The sequence below is a fragment of the Nematostella vectensis genome, chromosome 4 (assembly GCF_932526225.1).
Source record: "Nematostella vectensis chromosome 4, jaNemVect1.1, whole genome shotgun sequence".
In the NCBI taxonomy this organism is placed as follows: Eukaryota; Metazoa; Cnidaria; class Anthozoa; order Actiniaria; family Edwardsiidae; genus Nematostella; species Nematostella vectensis.
Window position 1 is genome coordinate 15,136,086 of NC_064037.1, and position 22,515 is coordinate 15,158,600.

Below are 22,515 nucleotides of genomic sequence, written 5' to 3' on the forward strand. Positions count from 1 at the left end.
CTATGTTATTCTTTTCATTAAATATTTCAAGGCACATAGTGTGTTGAAATAACGAAATAACCATCTAAAAGTTTAATGCTTTATTTACCAATAATACAATCGAAAATATTGCATTGACTTCCCCCAAATTAGTCGCTGGAAGTGCATGCTTTTTCACACTTGGTACTTAGGATAAGAAAATAGCGGGGGCTATCTAAGCATCACGCCTTCCTGTTGCCGCCGTCCTGCATCAAATAACCCTTTAACTGGTAACGAATGTGTGTTTTGAGCATTTCTTGGCTCTTGTAGGTGAGCCCGGTCGAGAGTTCGTTGTTTTGGGTGACAAAGAGGTGGACTATGACCCAAGCTTCCGCCTGTATCTGAACACTAAACTTTCCAACCCCAAGTACACCCCAGCACACTTCAGCCGCTGCATGGTGGTGAACTACACCGTCACCATGAAGGGTCTGGAAGATCAGCTACTCAGCGTGATCGTGGGCGTCGAACGAAAGGAGCTAGAGGAGCAGCGAGAGAGGCTTATTCAGGAGACAAGGTGAGCTGGAATAGTTAGAGGAGCAGCGAAAGAGGCTAATTCAAAATACAAGGTGAGCTAGGGATAGCTAAAGGAGTAGCAAAAGAGGCTAATTCAAAATACAAGGTGAGCTAGGGATAAGTAAAGGAGTAGCGAAAGAGGCTAATTCAAGATACAAGGTGAGCTAGGGATAAGTAAAGGAGTAGCGAAAGAGGCTAATTCAAGATACAAGGTGAGCTAGGGATAGCTAGAGGAGCAGCGAGAAAGGCTTATTCAAGATACAAGGTGAGCTAGGGATAAGTAAAGGAGCAGCGAGAAAGGCTAATTCAGGTGACAAGGAGAGCTAGAGGAGCAGCGAAAGAGGCTAATTCAAGATACAAGGTGAGCTAGGGATAGCTAGAGGAGCAGCGAGAAAGGCTTATTCAAGATACAAGGTGAGCTAGGGATAAGTAAAGGAGCAGCGAGAAAGGCTAATTCAGGTGACAAGGAGAGCTAGAGGAGCAGCGAGAAAGGCTTATTCAAGAGACAAGGTGAGCTAGGGATAGCTAGAGGAGTATTGGACAGCATTTAAGATATTATTAAGGGCAATCTCAGAAGCAGGAATACAAATAAACATATATATTGCCTGCAACTATTTAAGCCTACGACAGACTAGGCTTTTTTTTCGCCAGCGATCGCCAGTGTCGGACAAATCAGATGTCTAGGTATCGGCGAATTCACCGCCGTGGAAGCAGACAGACCTGGCAAATCTCAGCGTGATTGAAATTCGCTCGCTTTTACGAGCGTATAAAATCGCCTAGTGCGTCGTAGCGTAGGAAAAAAAATATTGCTACATCCCATCTACATTCTAATGGCACAGAATTCATTATTATTTTTTTGTTTGCTCCTATCATCAGCGAGAACAAACGACTTCTTAAGGATCTAGAGGACACACTGCTACGTGAACTGGCCACGTCCCAGGGTAACATGTTGGACAACGTTGAGCTCGTACAGACCTTAGAGGACACGAAGACTAAGGCCGTAGAGGTAAGACTTCACATATACTTTAGCTTTAAATGGGGCATATCGTAGAGGTAAGACTTCACAGATACTCAAGCTTTAACGGTGCATGTCGTAGAGGTAACATGTCACAGATACTTTAGCTTTAAAGGGGGCATATCTTAGAGGTAAGACTCCAAAGTAACGACCAATCATGGATACTTCGATAGTATCACAAGCTCATTAGCTTTAGTATTAAAATTAGCTTCAGAAATAAACCTCGATGTATCCAAGAAAGTCAGTGGAATTAATAGGGACAGACACATAGACGGTAGAAATGGTTGCATACATATTACTTGAAGTGATATTGGAAAACCAATCAATGTTGTAGGACATAAGACAGAACAGAGATATAACCCAAATCGTGAGCTTTGCGTTCCCTACGGCCCGTGAACCCAGCCATATTTTTACTGTCACTAGAAATACTGTTACTTGAAATACTGCTGAATAAGTTTCGAGACCGCATACACCTGGCAACAAATAGGGTTAAAAGTATATGAGGCACAGGGTCGATAAAATACAATCAAATGAGCTTTAGTATTGGTAACCGAGTCTATTCCATACTCCTTTCGTAGGTCAGCGAGAAGCTAAAGTTAGGAGCTAAGACTGCTATCGACATCGATAAGCTGCGTGACGGCTATCGTCCGGCAGCCAAGCTTGGGGCGGTGCTATTCTTTGTCCTGTCCGAGATGTCGGTGGTGAACTCCATGTACCAGTACTCGTTGAACTCCTACTTGGAGGTGTTTGACCTTTCCCTGCGCAAGAGTCTTCCTGACACAATCCTTTCCAAGCGGCTCAAGAACATTATGGACACCTTGACTATGAATGTGTATAACTACGCTTGCACGGGTAAGACTAGGGCACAGACATTTCTGTGAATACATGGCCTACGAATCACGCGCTTTTTCGCTTGATTACCCTTACCGTGAATGTGTATAACTACGATCTTAAAATGAGAAAAACGTGGCCACAGCCAGTTATGAGATGACGCGCTAATCACTCACAACCTATAGGAGAATATCACAGACACTTGATTTCTGTGCTTAGTCTCTGCGATCCTTCGCACAGAAAATGTTTATATTGTATATTCTACATAAACAACACAAGGTGTGAGAAGTGACGCGTATCAGTTTATTGGAGACTATATTGCAAGTATAGATGTAATGTACAATATACAAATATGTTCATTTACATCTAGCAGAAGACTGGGGAAAAACAACCCCGGAAAAAAACGACGCGTTATGCAAACTGGTAAGGTCAAGTGAAAGACGAATGCAATTAGCTAAATATAAAGGCATGAGTGAATTCCGAATGCCCAACATAAACACATATATTGGCACAAGAATAACCAAGTGTCAATCGTAGATCACACCGATGTCATTAGATCCTTTCTAAGTTCACAAATAATCTCTTTACTGTTTCTCGCCAGGTCTTTTTGAGAGGCACAAGCTGTTGTTCTCGTTCCAAATGACAATCAAGATCATGGAGGCGGACGGTAAGCTGAAACAGGAGGAGCTGGACTTCTTCCTCAAGGGGAATATCGCACTGGAGAAGAGCTCCCGGCAGAAGCCGTACTCGTGGATGCCTGACCAGGGCTGGGAGGATGTGATAAGACTATGCCAGGTTACACCTGAAGTGTTCGGCTCCCTTGCGGATGATATTGAACGCAATGAGAAGGGATGGAGAGAGGTAAGGACGTCATAGCTTGGTCGGTACTTGGTCGGTACGAATGCTTGTAAATGAGTAGATATAAGGGATAACATTGCCATTGTTTAAGTGGTCGGTATCAACGCTTGCAAATTATGGAAATACAAATAAGTCATTGCGTTATAGCTCAAGAGTGGATGAGAACAGAGTAACCTGAATCGTTTTATTCCTATGAGATGTCTTTTAGTGGAATTTGATTTGTCATTTTGAGTCCTCGCTGTAATGCTTATGATGATTTGCTTCGTTTTGTAAAGTCTGAAATTTTGTTTGGAATCTTGCAGTGGAGTGATCTTGACGCTCCGGAATCCCATCCGTTCCCCGGCAAGTACGAGGAGTCGCTGTCAGACTTCCAGCGCCTTTTGTTGCTCCGCTGTTTCCGTGTCGATCGCGTTTACCTGGCAATAACACACTTTGTGACTGGACGCATGGGGGAGAAGTACGTCACCCCACCTGTACTTAGCTTCGAGTCCATCCTCGAGCAGTCCACGCCCTTCTCGCCTATTATCTTCATCCTGAGCCCTGGGTCAGATCCAGCCAGCGATCTCATGAAGCTTGCAGAGAGATCTGGGTTCGGTGGAAATAAGCTCAAGTTTTTGGCTATGGGACAAGGGCAGGAAAAGGTACTCTCATATTTGACACGGCCGGAAAGCGCATTCACGCATTTGACATCCAAACATTAACTATCGAGTATCAAATATTTGTATCGTTTCATCTTAAATTTCAAATAAATATTCCTACATTTAAAACACATCTTACATTTAACTGCCACAGGTGTAAAACGACGTCGTAGAGAAACGGTCGGAGGGTCGGCTTAATCACGCTATGTAGCCTCACCTCCATTATTATCATTTTTTTATTTTTAATTTGATTTATTTTTTCCTCAATAGACAAATCTTTTTTAAAAAAATATCGCCATCAAGCAGCGGTTTTGATTTGTTGTTTTTCTTCCTAGCTTGCTTTGCAGCTTCTTGAGACCGCGATCTCGCGTGGCCAGTGGTTGATGTTACAGAACTGTCATCTACTTGTCAAATGGCTTCGCACACTGGAAAAAGTCCTGGAGCGAATAAGCAAGCCCCACCCAGACTTCAGGCTATGGCTAACCACCGACCCAACCCCGGAATTTCCAATTGGCATCCTACAGCGGTCACTTAAGGTTAGCTAGCGGAACATTTTTATTATATCCATAAGCCAAAAGCCTTCTGTGGTTATTTCGTTATTCTCCTTGAGCAAAAGAGAATTTAGGCAATCACGTTTTGGGACCATGGGCGACAAGCAGTTGTTCAATGTTCTCTTTCTTTGTTATGTTTTGCTTAAATTAAATGGTATATGTAGACTTTTTTTTACAACGCGGGCTTGCGAAAGACATCTTCAAAAAATCCTCTTCTTTTCGAATGTCCTACATCGTCAAAAAAAATGTCTTTACCTAAATTCACTAATGATATCCATCCTAATCCCTCTCCTTTGATTATCTTGGCCTATCCGGACTCTAGCCGTGAGGTCTACTCAACATTAAAGATTTGCTTTTACTCTAAACGCCCCGCCATGCCTTGCTCACCCAACGATTGGACAACGCCGTGTGTTACAAGCCTCATACATCGAATATCTACCCTCTTTTCTTGCCCACCAACACTTGTTGCCATTTGCCTAACATGTACTTTGCTACCATTTCTCATTGACAATGACCAACTCCTCTTCCTATTTCATTGAATTACCAATGCATTGAAGATGACGTCATCTCTCTTCTCGTCTGACACAATGATCGCCTTTTCCACAGGTCGTGACTGAACCTCCAAATGGTCTTAAGCTCAATCTCCGCAGTACCTACCACAAGATCTCCAACCAGATGCTAGCAGACTGTCCGCATCAGTCCTTCTCTCCGCTCGTGTTTGTTCTCGGCTTCTTCCACGCCGTAGTACAGGAGCGTCGAAAATACGGCAAGATCGGATGGAACATCGCGTACGACTTCAATGAGTCTGATTTCCGTGTGTGCATGACACTGCTGAACACTTATTTGACCAAGTCACTGCAGAACACGGATGTTAAGATCCCCTGGGCGAGCCTCAAGTACTTGATAGGCGAGGTACGTGCGTAACTACGTTGCTCACATATTTTTTCACCGCATTCCAAGGCGCCACTATGAAATTCCTTAAGCGCTTAGAAATTTTCTAGACCTTGATTGGTCAAGGCCATAGTAGGAGGTGGCACTTATTGTCAAAAACTATAAAGAAATGAGCAGAAGGGGCGTGGCTGTGTCCCCCATATTTTCTTAATGTTTCTGTATCGTTTCCCTCCCCCCCCCCCCCCCTATGTTTCGAGGCCTGCTACGGCACTGTTGGTGCTTGTGACAGTTCAAATGGTCTAGCAGTGTCGAATGCAAGTCTTACTTTGCATTTTTGTAATGTTGGTTATAAAATGGAAATACAAATTACATTTTCAAAGTTTTCTATGTTCTTCCTGTGTGATCCTGAACTAAGAAAGAAACGTTCGTATTTCGTACAAATACTTTAATTGGAGCATTTTTGCTTTTTCTAACCAACGTTTTGGTGGTGCTGAGACGTCTTGCACAACATGTCTCTTCCCTATTATGCCTTTATAGTGATATTATTTATGTGTTGTTATGTTTAGGTGATGTACGGTGGTCGTGTTATCGATGACTTTGATCGCCGGGTGGTCAAGACCTATATGGACGAGTACATGGGAGACTTCATCTTCGACACATTTCAGCCTTTCCACTTTTACAACAACGAGGAGGTTGATTACTGTATTCCCAAGAATGGTGAGAACAAATACGACCCTGGGAGGGACGTATACGTGGATTATATCGAGGAATTACCGCTCGCTAATACTCCAGACGTGTTCGGACTGCACCCTAATGCAGAGATTGGGTACTACACCAATGCCGCTAAGGTAATTTGTCACTTGTTGATGTCGTGGTTGGTATTGTATTGTTCATCGCGGTTATACTGCATTTCTTAGATTGACGTTGTGCCTTTTTGTTGGCTTTTTGGCCGATGTTCTTTAAGTATTGTGGATGTTATTTGGTATTTTTTCTTTATTTTTGCTGGTCCTGCTACTTCTACCATTCTTGTTGCTGTTATAGTTGTTGGCCCTGAAAGCTTTGCTACTGCTACTGATACTGTAGTTTCTTCTACTTCTAAGTGCTCAGGTTTTTTCGTTGATTCTTCTATTTATGTTGCAGTTGCTGATGATGTTTTTTTACACCTATTTCAAAATGTGTTGTCAGTACAAATGGAAATGGAAATGCAAATGCCAATTGTCAAATGACAGTTCTGCTATCAAAAATTACCATAGAACTCATCAAATTTCTAGTTAATGTAAGAAAATGTGGATACCTTTGCGATTAAAGTAAATATCATCTTTAATCTTTCAAGTAATTTACCCATCCCATTCTCTATTTGCCCTGACAACGATTATTGAAATTGGTGTATAATGACACCAATTTTACTGTCCATATTAGGACATGTGGCTTCATCTGGTGGAGCTTCAGCCGCAGACGGCCGGTGACTCAGGAGGTATCTCTCGCGAGGAGTTCATCACCAAGATCGCTAGTGATATCCAGGGCAAGCTGCCACCGCTTTTTGATGTGGACAGAGTTCGAAAGAACTTGAGTGAGATCACACCCACCGCCGTGGTACTTCTACAGGAGCTGGACAGGTTTAACTTGCTCATAAGGCGCATGTCTACATCCCTCATCAATTTACAGAGGGTACGTATAGCCATTGTCTGCCCGCAGTATCTTCATTGTCAGGGAACGTAAGCAACGACGACGGCAACGCGAACGGTAACGGAAAAAAAACGATTAAAATATCAGAAGTCCGGACGTGAAATGTAGTTAAAAATGGATTCTTTCTGAAACATTTTAGCCGTTTCCTTCAAACTACGACATGGAAACACTGATTTTCATGGTCTAGCAAGAACGGGAACGTGTGTCTAGGCTTGTTTATGCTTTTTGCAGACTACAAAAAGGGTTCAGTTTATCGAAACTAGTAAGGATTGAGCGCTATCCATAAAAGCATTTTTGGGTCTCGTCTTCTTTCCGTCGCCTTCGTCGTTGCTTAAGTTCGCTTATCATAAGAATCGGCATCATATGTCATTTTTGCCATCAACATATTTCAACACGTTATCATCATACCATACCATTGTTATGGCCTTTGTGTGTGCCAATGGTTTTTCCACATCATCGTTTTGATGTCGCTTTTTGAATTTTGCAGGCTCTTGCTGGCGAGGTCGGCATGAGTAGCGAGCTGGACGAGGTTTCGAGGTCTCTCTTTAATGGTATGATCCCAAACATCTGGCGCAAACTCGCACCCGCCACACTCAAGTCCCTTGGCAACTGGATGGAGCATTTCCAAAAACGACTTGACCAGTACAACAAATGGGTAAGAAGCCAGGCTTCTTTTACGCAATGATAGGCCTGATTAAGCTGCTAGATCCTATATCAAATTGTAAACCAGACTCGTAACTGCCTGATCCAAGAGCTCGCCCCAATGTATGAAAATGCAGAAAGTCATGCCTAATATTTTTAGGCCTATGAAATGTTCACCTTTAAGATACACATTTTTTCTTCTGGTGGCCCGGTAGTGAAAGTCATGTGTCACGATTTCCGAAATAATTGCCGGATGTCACTAAACTCAAAAAAGTGATATCGATCCAATTAGATTGGTTATCTTCCGGGAGGTCTAGTATAAGAGCTCTATTGTTCTTAGGATATTCAAGTCATTCGTTATTGTCTCGCTCACTGTGGCTTCGCTGTTGCTACCAAATCGTCCATTGCGCCTCTGTTGTCTGATTACTGCTGGAACTCTTAGTATTGATATATTATATACCCTTCAATGACCAGGTAAATGATGGTGAGCCCGCAGTCATCTGGCTCTCAGGCCTGCACATCCCCGAGTCCTACCTGACAGCCCTAGTCCAAGCCACGTGCCGTAAGCATGGGTGGCCGCTCGACCGCTCAACCCTTTACACCACCGTCACGAAGTACCATAACGCAGACGAGGTGACAGAGCGTGCACACTCCGGTTGCTTCGTCAGTGGGCTGTACCTCGAGGGGGCCTCGTGGGATTTGGCGGAGTCGTGTCTCCGGAGACCCAAGCCAAAGGTCCTGGTAGAAGAACTTCCAGTACTCAAGGTCATCCCTATAGAGTCGCATCGGCTTAAGCTACAGGTGAGCAGGATCCATACATTTACATTGAGCTTACGACTTCTTCCAAGGGGCGCAATAGTTCAGTTATACGCGGGCTTCGTTTCTGAAGGGTCAACTTTTCAAAAGAGTCAACTTTCCGAAGGTGTAAAAACCTTGCTCTTTAAATGAGCCAGGCTCTCCCTGACTGTCTATTTGTCGTGGCTTGAATGACCATGTCAAATGGTTGTCAAACCCAGGTAGAAAGCCTGTAATTAAGGAACCACTGTAGAAGATGGTATCCATCTTCAGTGTCAGTACTTGGTCACATAACCATAGGAAAATAACACTTACCTTTTCGTGTTTATTACTCGGCAGCAGAATGTGCCTTTTAAAGTACCAAAGGCTTTCTCTTGACTGTAGTATACGTGTAGTCTTGTGACATTTCTTATTTCATTGCCTTTCAGAACACGTTCCGAACTCCAGTGTACACCACGTCTCAGCGCAGGAATGCTATGGGCGTTGGTCTGGTGTTTGAAGCTGATCTAGCGACCACAGAACACACTTCACACTGGGTCCTACAGGGAGTCTGCCTAACCCTCAACTCAGACTAGATGCACACTTCCCTACAAACGACTTTACTAAATTACATTCGTATCTAGTGACCACAGAACATATTAGCACTTGGTCCTACAGGAAGTCTGTCTAACCCTCAACTTCAATTAACTACCGCTACCTTACATTGCCTTGCTAGATTCACCAATTATGAACTCGTCATAGCAGTCGAGGTTTTACCTTTTTTTAGAATATACATTTGATTACTTTTTTTTTACTATTACAGAATAGATAATCATGTTTTATGTACTTGATGACGTGTTTATCGAATTAGCGGTTTGACTAAAAAAATATTTAATATACCAGTCCACTCCAATAAGCACTTCATGAGCCTTTTAATTTGATCCTATGAAGAATTAGAATAGAGTGAGGTTTAAATTATTTTGTATAAAAAAAGTGTGAATGAAAAACAAAAAAATAAATGGGATTTATTTCCCAAGTATAGTTGTAAATATGAATTTGAAATAAAAAGTTATTATGTTGGAATTGTTTTAATTTGTGGATTTCGGTACATGTTCTGACAAAATTGTCAGTACATGATAACATAGAAATAGTTGGTTCGTGTTTAATTATGTTGAGAGGCACTGTAAGCGCTTATGTTTTAACGTGTAATAACTCCCGTGCATCCTCGTTTCTTTGCCTTTGCGCTTTAGAGCCCACAACCACCGCGTAGGTCTATTAGCATGAAGATGTAGCCTGAAGGTGACTTGGCAGCGTTTGGATCATGAAGCACGTGGATCGTGGAATCATGGGTGGCCCAGTGTGCTAGCGCGTCAGTGTATGGGGCCTCTCACCACAGGTGGCCCAGTGTGCTAGCGCGTCAGCGTATTGGGCCTCTCACCACAAGTGGCCCAGTGTGCTAGCGCGTCAGCGTATGGGGCCTCTCACTTCTGCTGAAACTGGTTCGATTCCCGGTCAAGACAAGATAGTATATTTCTGTTTCTCGGCCCTGAATTTAACACGTTGAACGTATGTGAGCTTACTAGAAGATTATGTTCTCAATTCTCCAGGAATTCATACTATTTGAATAGGATTTTAAATGTGAAGCGTTTAGAACATGGTTTGCATAAGCGCTATTTCAATGCTATATTTATTTTTATTTTATTTACGACATTTTGGGTGACTTAAGGTAATTCCCTTGGATTGCACTGCGCACCCCTTTGCGCATAGTGGCGCGCGCAGTTTGTTCGAATTTTCCGGTATAAAGTGCGCGCGCGCGCCACAGTTGTACAAGAAAACACAGCAAAAGGCACGCGTTTTTTACTTAAAATCGCTTTGACAGAAAAACGAAGTCGGTTACCCCAATTTTTCATTTGCTCAAATTGTTAAATATATACGGAAAAATGATATACTGAAAAAAGAAAAAAAGTTGGGTCGTAGAAGTTTTGTTATTTCTCTTAAAAGCTGTAAAAATACTTCAAAATGGCGCTTTTTCCCGTATGAATAGTGGCGAAGCCAATGTCTTTTAGTGCGATCTCTTAAAATGTGAACATTAGCTACTACGGGTTATTGTTTAGGAGATCGGATTTTGGCAGCTCGACAAACAGAACTTACTTTTCTATAGACTATAGGCACTCTTTTTGAAAACTAAGAGTTGGGATTTTTCCTTGCACAATCAGTAAAAACGCGTCAACTCTACGCCCCTCTGTTGTGAAAACGAGGTCGGTATCCCCTTTTTTTTATTACATTTTTGAAAGCCCTTTAACTTCAATATTGTTTATGCCAAGTTTTAAAAAATTCTGGGTTGTAGAACTATTTCAAGGGAATTACCTTAAGCCGGCGGTGTACTTCATCTCTCTTGTAAAGCAATAATGCCCAAGCACCAGCTTCTGCTGACCATGCCTCACGAGCGTGTGCTCAGTAAATAGGCCAGCAAGACTTGTTGCGATTTTTCCAACGCCGATTCCCCATTGCACTGTGCACGACTGCTGAATAACGTATGTGCATGCGCGTGCTCTGACGAAAACAAATACAATCGTACTGTTGAATCGTTCGAGTAAAGTACGAAAGGCTGGACTTACTGTACATCATTAAAACCGTGCTGTTCAAAAGATGGTAGATTTGTATGATAGGAAGTCATAATGAAAATTTAGCCTTCAGTTTGATCTAGTTTTCTTAGCATTCGCCAAAATGCGACAGTTCAGCGGTAAAACGCAGCCAAAACAACAAGGCTGGTTTAACCGCGCGGTACTGGAACTAGTCGTTTTTCAGCATAACCTGAGTATCAGGCTCTCCTATGTTTCTATCGCGCCGGCGAGAAACAAGACAAGGGCCTGATACAAGTACTGTTCGAATCGCATGTTCTCATGCCGGATTGCCGGATTCCGGCAAAGAAGGACATGCCGGATTCCGGCATGTCCTTCTTTGACTAAAAAAATATTTAATATGCCAGTCCACTCCAATAAGCACTTCATGAGCCTTTTAATTTGATCCTATGAAGAATTAGAATAGAGTGAGGTTTAAATTATTTTGAATAAAAAAAGGAAATACAGCGAGTATTTCCTCGGGGCCTCGAAAATACAAAAGACATCGGTCGTAAGTGATACCTACTTACTCAAGAGCTATGTGACGTTCCAGTGAAGGAATTTAAACGGCAGCCAACCCTTAAGCAATTACAGGCGGAATATAGAATTATCGACGGCGATGCAATACATGAAGACGCAGCGGGGAACACTGGAGGGCCGGACCGGAGAGGGAAGAGCGGAAAGCAGACTGTTGTTATTGCTTCTGCCTTAGGCGTAATCGTGGCTTTATTGAGTCAGAGCAATAAGAACATAGAAAAGATTGATTTTAGCGGCCTTGCAACGATCTTGGAAGATATCGATCTAGAAAACAAGGGCGAGACCGAGCCCGAAAAGAGTCAAACGAGTCCGAGCCCGGAGAGCGTTACTATCGAAATTCTCCATGAGCCTGACGTAGGTCCGTCGAGTGGAGCAGACAGCACAAGCGAGGCACGCGACAGCGATGGCGCGAATTTTGAACCTTTGCCCCCCGTAGTGATAGGAGATACACAGTGTAGCGATCGACACGTTTTCCTTCAGCTCGAAAGCATCGTCGAGTCGATCGCTACACAATCGCAGGACCCTGAGATCCGCTCAAGACTATCAACAATCGCCAGTTCTCTTGTAGAGGAGATCGGAGTGAAAGCTGCGTTCAAGACACTGCTTGGCGAGACCAACGTCGCTGAGTATTTTAAGTCCCTGCGAGTGCCAGATTGGATGCTCCTTTACTACACGCTAGAATCACGAACATCCGATGAAGGCTGGCAGATGTTGCTGAACTTAACAAAACTTGGGCGAACACGCGTAAGTATACTTTGCATAGATCATAAGCAAAATGTAATGTCGTTTCCCGCCATTTTTTATATATTGCTCCCCACCCCCTTCCCCCCCTTCTACGGAGATGTAATGCCTTTTTCCCTTTCTTTAATTTTCCCGCCATTTTTTTATCAATTGCCCCCCCCCCTCCCCCTACATTGCTTAAAACTAAAATGAAAAGATCATCTGCTCCTATCAATGTGAGAGGATCGCATAATATTAAATAATTTATTTTATTATTTTTTTCTAGACATCATCTGATACTCCCATCTTGCTATGCAAGAATCAGATGAAGACGATTAGGAAAATGGTGTTTGCGGTCGTCAGGCAGGGACTCAAGATATCGCCCCTGCCAGATGATGCACCACCAGGCTATCAAGTGAGCCTGCATGAAGCAGTGTGCTGGGCTGCAAGAGAGGCTTGGATGCACAATCCGAAACTGAAGAGCCTTGCATCAAACATTGTATAAGAGCAATGGTTATTGTGCTTAACCCTTTTTTGCTTGTCTGTTTCATGAATATCTGATATGCTATGATTACATATTTTATGTACAATTCATACCTAAAGTTTCTCATAAGTAATAATCTTATTGAACATTTTTGCAGTTTGGTAAAATATAAGTTCATCAAGCTCTTTTCAACAAATAACAGCTGTTGGATGCATACAGGTAAACGTTTCTCATTATTTCTGTACCTTAGCTGGTTTATCCGGGTCAAGGATCTGTCATTTTAACATGACTGAATGCCTTGGGGTACTTTTGCAAATTCATAAAAGCAAATTTGATCTTTTTTTTTTTTTTTCTGTACCTTAGCTGGTTTATCCGGGTCAAGGATCTGTCATTTTAACATGACTGAATGCCTTGGGGTACTTTTGCAAATTCAAAAAAGCAAATTTGATGTTTGTTTTTTCTGTACCTTAGCTGGTTTATCCGGGTCAAGGATCTGTCATTTTAACATGACTGAATGCCTTGGGGTACTTTTGCAAATTCAAAAAAGCAAATTTGATGTTTGTTTTTTTCTGTACCTTAGCTGGTTTATCCGGGTCAAGGATCTGTCATTTTAACATGACTGAATGCCTTTGGGTACTTTTGCAAATTCATAAAAGCAAATTTGATATTTTTTTTTTTTTTTTTTTCTGTACCTTAGCTGGTTTATCCGGGTCAAGGATCTGTCATTTGAACATGACTGAATGCCTTGGGGTACTTTTGCAAATTCAAAAAAGCAAATTTGATGTGTGTTTTTTCTGTACCTTAGCTGGTTTATCCGGGTCAAGGATCTGTCATTTTAACATGACTGAATGCCTTGGGGTACTTTTGCAAATTCATAAAAGCAAATTTGATCTTTTTTTTTTTTTTTCTGTACCTTAGCTGGTTTATCCGGATCAAGGATCTGTCATTTTAACATGACTGAATGCCTTGGGGTACTTTTGCAAATTCATAAAAGCAAATTTGATCTTTTTTTTTTTTTTCTGTACCTTAGCTGGTTTATCTGGGTCAAGGATCTGTCATTTTAACATGACTGAATGCCTTGGGGTACAGTAGAAAATAATTTTCTTTTGCAAATTCAAAAAAGCAAATTAGATGTTGTTTTTTTCTGTACCTTAGCTGGTTTATCCGGGTCAAGGATCTGTCATTTTAACATGACTGAATGCCTTGGGGTACTTTTGCAAATTCAAAAAAGCAAATTTGATGTGTGTTTTTTCTGTACCTTAGCTGGTTTATCCGGGTCAAGGATCTTTCATTTTAACATGACTGAATGCCTTGGGGTACTTTTGCAAATTCATAAAAGCAAATTTGATCTTTTTTTTTTTTTTTTTTCTGTACATTAGCTGCTTTATCCGGATCAAGGATCTGTCATTTTAACATGACTGAATGCCTTGGGATACTTTTGCAAATTCATAAAAGCAAATTTGATCTTTTTTTTTTTCTGTACCTTAGCTGGTTTATCTGGGTCAAGGATCTGTCATTTTAACATGACTGAATGCCTTGGGGTACAGTAGAAAATAATTTTCTTTTGCAAATTCAAAAAAGCAATTTAGATGTTGTTTTTTTCTGTACCTTAGCTGGTTTATCCGGGTCAAGGATCTGTCATTTTAACATGGCTGAATGCCTTGGGGTACTTTTGCAAATTCAAAAAAGCAAATTTGATGTGTGTTTTTTCTGTACCTTAGCTGGTTTATCCGGGTCAAGGATCTCATGTCATTTTAACATGACTGAATGCCTTGGGGTACTTTTGCAAATTCAAAAAAGCAAATTTGATGTGTGTTTTTTCTGTACCTTAGCTGGTTTATCCGGGTCAAGGATCTCATGTCATTTTAACATGACTGAATGCCTTGGGGTACTTTTGCAAATTCAAAAAAGCAAATTTGATGTGTGTTTTTTCTGTACCTTAGCTGGTTTATCCGGGTCAAGGATCTGTCATTTTAACATGACTGAATGCCTTTGGGTACTTTTGCAAATTCATAAAAGCAAATTTGATATTTTTTTTTTTTTTTTTTCTGTACCTTAGCTGGTTTATCCGGGTCAAGGATCTGTCATTTTAACATGACTGAATGCCTTGGGGTACTTTTGCAAATTCAAAAAAGCAAATTTGATGTGTGTTTTTTCTGTACCTTAGCTGGTTTATCCGGGTCAAGGATCTGTCATTTTAACATGACTGAATGCCTTGGGGTACTTTTGCAAATTCATAAAAGCAAATTTGATCTTTTTTTTTTTTTTTTCTGTACCTTAGCTGGTTTATCCGGATCAAGGATCTGTCATTTTAACATGACTGAATGCCTTGGGGTACTTTTGCAAATTCATAAAAGCAAATTTGATCTTTTTTTTTTTTTTCTGTACCTTAGCTGGTTTATCTGGGTCAAGGATCTGTCATTTTAACATGACTGAATGCCTTGGGGTACAGTAGAAAATAATTTTCTTTTGCAAATTCAAAAAAGCAAATTAGATGTTGTTTTTTTCTGTACCTTAGCTGGTTTATCCGGGTCAAGGATCTGTCATTTTAACATGACTGAATGCCTTGGGGTACTTTTGCAAATTCAAAAAAGCAAATTTGATGTGTGTTTTTTCTGTACCTTAGCTGGTTTATCCGGGTCAAGGATCTGTCATTTTAACATGACTGAATGCCTTGGGGTACTTTTGCAAATTCATAAAAGCAAATTTGATCTTTTTTTTTTTTTTTTTTCTGTACATTAGCTGCTTTATCCGGATCAAGGATCTGTCATTTTAACATGACTGAATGCCTTGGGGTACTTTTGCAAATTCATAAAAGCAAATTTGATCTTTTTTTTTTTTTTTTTTCTGTACATTAGCTGCTTTATCCGGATCAAGGATCTGTCATTTTAACATGACTGAATGCCTTGGGATACTTTTGCAAATTCATAAAAGCAAATTTGATCTTTTTTTTTTTCTGTACCTTAGCTGGTTTATCTGGGTCAAGGATCTGTCATTTTAACATGACTGAATGCCTTGGGGTACAGTAGAAAATAATTTTCTTTTGCAAATTCAAAAAAGCAAATTAGATGTTGTTTTTTTCTGTACCTTAGCTGGTTTATCCGGGTCAAGGATCTGTCATTTTAACATGGCTGAATGCCTTGGGGTACTTTTGCAAATTCAAAAAAGCAAATTTGATGTGTGTTTTTTCTGTACCTTAGCTGGTTTATCCGGGTCAAGGATCTCATGTCATTTTAACATGACTGAATGCCTTGGGGTACTTTTGCAAATTCAAAAAAGCAAATTTGATGTGTGTTTTTTCTGTACCTTAGCTGGTTTATCCGGGTCAAGGATCTCATGTCATTTTAACATGACTGAATGCCTTGGGGTACTTTTGCAAATTCAAAAAAGCAAATTTGATGTGTGTTTTTTCTGTACCTTAGCTGGTTTATCCGGGTCAAGGATCTGTCATTTTAACATGACTGAATGCCTTGGGGTACTTTTGCAAATTCATAAAAGCAAATTTGATCTTTTTTTTTTTTTTCTGTACCTTAGCTGGTTTATCCGGATCAAGGATCTGTCATTTTAACATGACTGAATGCCTTGGGGTACTTTTGCAAATTCATAAAAGCAAATTTGATCTTTTTTTTTTTTTCTGTACCTTAGCTGGTTTATCTGGGTCAAGGATCTGTCATTTTAACATGACTGAATGCCTTGGGGTACAGTAGAAAATAATTTTCTTTTGCAAATTCAAAAAAGCAAATTAGATATGTGTTGTTTTCTGTACCTTAGCTGGTTTATCCGGGTCAAGGATCTCATGTCATTTTAACATGACTGAATGCCAGCCATGAGTTTACAAGACAGGAGTTGTCACGTCTCTGTTGTGAACGCTGGCTGTCTGATAAGCTAGTGGATCACCTCCTATCCATGTATGTGTCAGACGCCAATTAACGTAACGGGGACAGTACATTCCTTGCCTTGCCGTGCATCGTCTGGTCTGGCTTCAACAAGATAATTTCCAATATATGCACGAACACCTGTAAGCAAGAAGTCAGAAAGGTGTTTTTGCCCATATGTATCGGAGGAGTTCATTGGGGCTTGACTGTTTTGTTATATCCCTTCGGGAACAGTCAAGTATGACGACAGCTTCCATCTACAGATATCTCCAACGGTGGAGCGCCGAGCCAAGGAAGTAATTTACCAGATGTACGTGGAAACTGGCCTCCCTGAGTTTGATCCTGCGAGATGGATCGATTTGGCACGATTTGAACTTCCCATGCCAACACAACCAAAAAGGGGCGAAGGTTCGGGAAGTTGTGGTATTGCAGCGGTTTGTTGTGTTAGAGATATATGCGCTGGGCGCACAGGATTCTCGTGGGACTTTAGAGAAATCCGAATCCTTCGTGCTGAACAGATTTTGTATATTTTGCAGAATGTATCATGCGTGAAATAGTAAGTTAAAACACGCCCAGCTAAGCGACTTTAAGTAGGATTCCAGTTTAAAGAGAGATCTTTTCTGGCCGGTTAGACGGCCGCTTCCCATAATAAGTTCATCAAATTTGTAACAATATTGTAGTCATGATAGTAAAAGAAACCCCGCAAAATTGATTGTGTGATTTGTGATTCTAGAAACGATCACCCCTTTTCCAAACGCCCAACAGACACACAGATACATTCTCTAGGATTTTTTTTCACTGAAAGATCCAACCAACCCGCGGAATTTCCAAATGCCTGGGAATTTCTAATACTATTATTGAAGCAACGGTTTTACCCGGACAGCGCAAATTTTACCAAAAAAACACGATTTTTTAACTAAAAAATAATAATATATGTAATGGTATTCTGATCAATAGTGTCTACTCTTATAGACTGACATTAAAGTTTAGGTAATTGTGTCAATTATTTGCCACATTTATTTGCCGCTTGAATAAGCTATCCATTCTACAACACTTGCGCAGGCTCACTTGAAACGAAAGATAAGAAAAACCTTGATTCAAATTCGCGAAACTTGGTCCTTAATATTTTCCAGTAAATGTATTTTCCATTCTGACACTTAAAGTAACGAAGTCTGCAGGGTTTTGAAGCACCGCAAACAACGGTTCGCGCACGCACTAGAAAAACAAATCTAACGAGCGCGCGCTGTTTTGTTTTTCTAAGATACTGTTTTCGTTGCTTGTGTTGTAGAAAACAAATTTTACTGCGGAACACCCGCCGCTATGCGCCTCGTGACTCCCCAACATTTTGAGGTGACGAATATCGTGGTGTATAAGAGTAAATACCACGGAAAACTTTTGGGAAATTTGTTAAATACAACTCTCAACTCGCATATAAATAATTCGTATACGGCAGATACATACATGGCTTACTTTCTCTGTTATATTTTGTTAAAATGTTTGTTTACAGCGCTAATAATGTTGTAAAAATACAGACGTTTCGAGGCTACTTCATCGGTTGCTTTTAGACACTAATGATGAAGAGGCAGTTATTTTTTTAGATTTTCAGACGTTTCTAAGCTATATCGCGAAACGGCATGTATAATGCATAAAAAAAGACCTACAGGGATGGTAATAAAATAGGTTAAAACACAGATGGACACCGTTCCCTCGTGTCGGTCAATGAATTACAAAAACACTCATTATTAAAGTAGAATTTTTAAGACAAATTGGGAGAAAGCTCCGCTAGCATGGTGAAGACATCAGAGCAAGCCGCGCGAATATGCGGCATGTGAGTGGATTTTCCTTTTCGGTTTACACTTGAAGCGCCTCAAAAAAACTGATTCGTCTTAAACAGATCCGATGATATTTTCTAATAACTGACGGAGAGAAACCCGGATTGTACCCTATGTATTTTGCGTTTCACTTTCTGTAATTCACAGCGCCAAAAATAATTTACGATAAATTTCCGCTTTCTCCCGGATTTCTTTGATTGTTTTGCTTTACAAAGTCATATACGAAGCTTATGTTGACAGATGACGCACACTATTCTTCACTTCACACTTGGAGACACGACAGCTATGTGTTGGGCTGGAATTTTTTCATTACGAGAAACCAGGTTACTCCCCGCCGAGATCTAGGCGGGATCCAGAGCACATAAAAGTCGTTGTCAAGGAGCTGGGGCCCGTCGACTGCTCGTTCTCAGAGTAATGGCGGACCCCAAAAGTGCTTTTGACCTGGCGTTAAGAGAATTAGAGAAATCGTTTTCTTTAACATTTAAAAAATATATTTTCCTGTCTTCATTTTCTTCGGAAAAATTGCGCCTGATACTTAGGTTAGATGTTCAAATGTTTTTCCAAGGCCTGTCATTGCGTGTGTTTATTTCTCATTGGTATCAATTTTCGAAGCGAACATCTACTAGTTATACCAAAAGCGCTGTAAATATTGATGTCATAGAAGCTGCTTAATACTACGGACATCTTTAGTAGTAGTTATCAAATTTTTAGACAGACCAGGCGCCGAATATTCAAGAAATTTGTCTGTGAGAGCACGAAGAATGCTTGCGATTGTTTGCGGTACTTCCCGCGAGTTGTTGATCGAGTGAGCTTATCAAATGATGGAATTTGTGTTCAAGCAGAGGTTTGTCTATTTAGACGAAAAAGCCTGTAGGAAATTGGTGATGTGAAAATCCTGTAGTAATTTAGTGATGTGCGGATCTGCAGCTATATACTTAAATCGTAAATCTCCTGAGCCGTCAACTATCTTTGCGTTTCAAATCATTTAGCATAAAGTTACTCTCACCGGGGTTCGTCGTTACTAAAATCATTACCCATACATGTAACACCAATGTAGTTTTGATTTACATAAATGCTGTTTATAATTTGATTTGGGTATTTGATTTTTCCACCACGCGAGTCTTTGGAAAATTGACAGCCGACGTATTTTGACAGTGGCCTGAAAAGGGGCGGCAGGCGTCGCGTCTAGTATTTGTGTCTGAGGGCGTACTTTTATTTTTCCTCTCCAACTTTTGAAAAATAAAATCGCCAGATACTCAGGCTATTTTCAGCACTGCTTCTGTGCACAGTCTTCAAATAAGTCAGGGGCTTTTAGGACCCCATTGACTATAAAAGCAACTGCTGATAAAGACGGGTTGAACATAGCACCAGCACGATGCAATCACCTGAACATTTTGCTGACAGACACGAGCTAAATGGCAATTATAGAGGGAAAGAGATAAGCTTTGAAGCTACTTTCTTAAATAATAGTACAAATTCTTCAACATTTGCATTTGCATTGACATGTAAAATCAGCATAAATTCTTAATAAAACTTTTGAAAAAGAAACTCGTCAGTTTTACTAAAATGAATAGTCGAAATAAAACGTGCCCAACTGACTACAATTATATGTCAAATTGCTTTTCTACCCCTTGATTATCTAAAGGGGAAAGTTCAACGCATTCAACACTCACGAAAAATAGTCTGTGATTCAAAATTTCACTGATTTCGAGTAAAAAACAACACTTTGTAGATCAATTTGTACTCTAAAACTCCTATTTAACATCAATAAATAAAGTTTACTTAACAGAGGATCTGGAAACAGAATAAAATAATACGGTAGCTGTTATTTTCATGACATTTTCGCATACCTGTCAACCTCTGAAAATCTCAAGGCTTGAGAATATTCTGGGGAAGAGGGGTGGGGTATGTTTATTTTTGTGGGGAGGGGTGGGTTTAGCCTTGCAGGTGTTATAGCAAGGTATTATAGAAAGCTCTCACGAACAAATCCACTTATTGATCTCACGAGGGTGTTATATTAACTGTGCTACACAAAGGAATTATTGTTTCAAATATTTTCAATAATAGAAAAAAGGCAAAATGACAATTTTCTATAGAATAATTTTTCGGAAGCGACAAAAATTGCTAAAGGCGGGAGATTTGGTGCTAAACGCGGGAAAGCGGGAGAAGGGGTCCAAAATCTTGAGACTCCCGCCTTATGCGGGAAAGTTGACAGGTATGTTTTCGGCAAATTCTTACCAGATTTGATGTTTATGCCGAGTTCTTGTCTCGTCAACGTCAGGAAGCAAATGAGTGAAAATCGATATTTTTCCCATCGGGCCCCGCGCACCCGTGTCCACCCTCCTCTGTGTTCATTGACCTTGCGTGATCTGTTGCAGAGATCGCTGAGACCTACTAATTCTCAAGAATAATACTCGCCACTCCATGGTGTATCGCTGCAAAGAATGGCCATAGCTGTGTTCACGAAGTTTCGAAGTATTGTACTACTGTTATTATTCCTCGTCTTAGTTTTTTATGTCGTGCAGTACAAGAACAACGAACACACTCTTCAAAACGCTGAGTTACACCTTCTCGTCAACGCTCACAGACCTTATACTAGTTATCAGCCGTGCAGCGACATCACAAATTGCCCTGATGTGCGTTACGTGAAGGCTTCACATTTGCGGGTTTCGCAGCTCATTCTAACGCGATTACTGCGCGTGCTAGCTCTACTCTGTGATAAGCACGGGGTGCGCTATTTCCTGTTCCACGGCACGCTATTAGGAGCAGTAAGACATCAAGGACATAACCCCTTTGATAACGACATCGACATTGCAATACCCGAAGAGGACTTCCATAAGCTGCAGGCAGCCGCTGAAGAGCTACCCAAAGGCATGTTCTTCCAGACAGAGTCCACGGATCAGTACTACAAAATACCAGCATATAGCTTCTTGTTAGCAAAGTTACGCGATATGTCGAGTTGTTATACTTCCTTAATGTGCAGAGGTAAATGCCACCAGAACGGACTAATGGTAGATGTGTCTGTCTTACCTTCGAACTCACAGGGGGATTTCCTGGATTTCTACAAGGGTATGAAAAAACGTTTTCTTGGTCCTTTAGTGCACAAGACAACGGACATTTACCCTAGGAAAAAAATAAAGTTTGACGGGTTTGAATTCTATGTTCCGTGGAACTACGAGAAAATGCTCAAACAGTGGTACGGAAAATCGTACATGGAACTTCCATCGCATGGAAAATTATTCAGCGGAGATACAGCACACAACACGAAAAGCTGCGAAGAAATATAACGATTTTACGGGACCTGCTACGTCCATATTCCTTTTGGCTTTTTAAATACCTGTTTTTTGTTATCCTTTAGCAATGGCTTTAACATTACTACCAAAGCGTTGGAACAGTTAACATGGATAAAGATGCGGCAGTGTTCTCATAGAAGGCCTAAATTAAATGAAAGAAAAGAGATTGAAACTTAAACAATTTTAGATAGTGTCTCAAACAGCTCATTACTGGAGCCACTCGCGTAATGGAAACCTGTCGAACCAACATTGATTGATGTGAGTTAAAAATAGAAGAATGCTCACACAAATTGGACTCTGGTGTTGTTCCTGTCCTGCACTAAGACCACAGACGCTGCACTTTTTATGTTAGGCCCTAAATTAAACGTGTCTGATACATGAAAAATACGGGTCCACATCGAATAAGACGCATGATTTGCCCAAATTAGCTTATATTAGTGAGTACTTGAAGATACACAATGGCCACGGCCAGGATGGCGTGACCGAGAAAACACTTGAGTAATTGATGGGCCATAAATCCCAAAATAGTTTGAATAAAAGTACCTAGCCTTTATATTCAGGAACAAATAAAAATTAACCCGAAAACTTCATTTCTACAATAGCGAATGGGGAAAGTTGAGTTGACTGAGTTTATTCGTATTAAGGGCGGATCCAGGATTTTGGTTGGTATTTGGGGGTTGCACATGTCAGACGGAAACCACTGAAAGCCAAATTTTATCATAGGCTTTATAGGACC

At 40.8% G+C, this 22,515-nt stretch overlaps 2 protein-coding genes and 1 long non-coding RNA gene across 3 annotated transcripts in view; 2 read left to right on the forward strand and 1 right to left on the reverse strand.

The window, feature by feature from the left end:
- Positions 1-9,500, forward strand: part of LOC5507284 (dynein axonemal heavy chain 10-like) — a 54,375-nt gene extending 44,875 nt beyond the window's left edge. Inside the window, exons 54-65 of the mRNA XM_048726516.1 lie at positions 289-532; positions 1,408-1,537; positions 2,125-2,398; positions 2,979-3,238; positions 3,538-3,876; positions 4,209-4,409; positions 5,031-5,336; positions 5,882-6,163; positions 6,735-6,983; positions 7,489-7,656; positions 8,118-8,444; positions 8,867-9,500. Coding sequence (XP_048582473.1) covers positions 289-532; positions 1,408-1,537; positions 2,125-2,398; positions 2,979-3,238; positions 3,538-3,876; positions 4,209-4,409; positions 5,031-5,336; positions 5,882-6,163; positions 6,735-6,983; positions 7,489-7,656; positions 8,118-8,444; positions 8,867-9,013 — 2,927 coding nt within the window. The 3' untranslated portion in view covers positions 9,014-9,500. The remainder of the gene's footprint in view (positions 1-288; positions 533-1,407; positions 1,538-2,124; positions 2,399-2,978; positions 3,239-3,537; positions 3,877-4,208; positions 4,410-5,030; positions 5,337-5,881; positions 6,164-6,734; positions 6,984-7,488; positions 7,657-8,117; positions 8,445-8,866) is intronic.
- Positions 9,501-11,557: 2,057 nt separating this feature from the next.
- On the forward strand, positions 11,558-13,115 carry LOC5507262 (the record flags this gene model as incomplete). The annotated part of the gene is made up of 2 exons (XM_048726520.1): positions 11,558-12,319; positions 12,582-13,115. Coding segments are annotated over 2 exons (981 nt in total), but the record flags the coding sequence as incomplete, so codon positions are not given.
- A 1,375-nt stretch (positions 13,116-14,490) lies between these two features.
- On the reverse strand, positions 14,491-15,528 carry LOC125561859. The gene is made up of 2 exons (XR_007307562.1): positions 14,834-15,528; positions 14,491-14,717 (listed from the first exon to the last, which is right to left on the reverse strand). It is a non-coding gene; the product is annotated as an uncharacterized LOC125561859 (long non-coding RNA).
- Between the last annotated feature and the right edge of the window lie 6,987 nt (positions 15,529-22,515).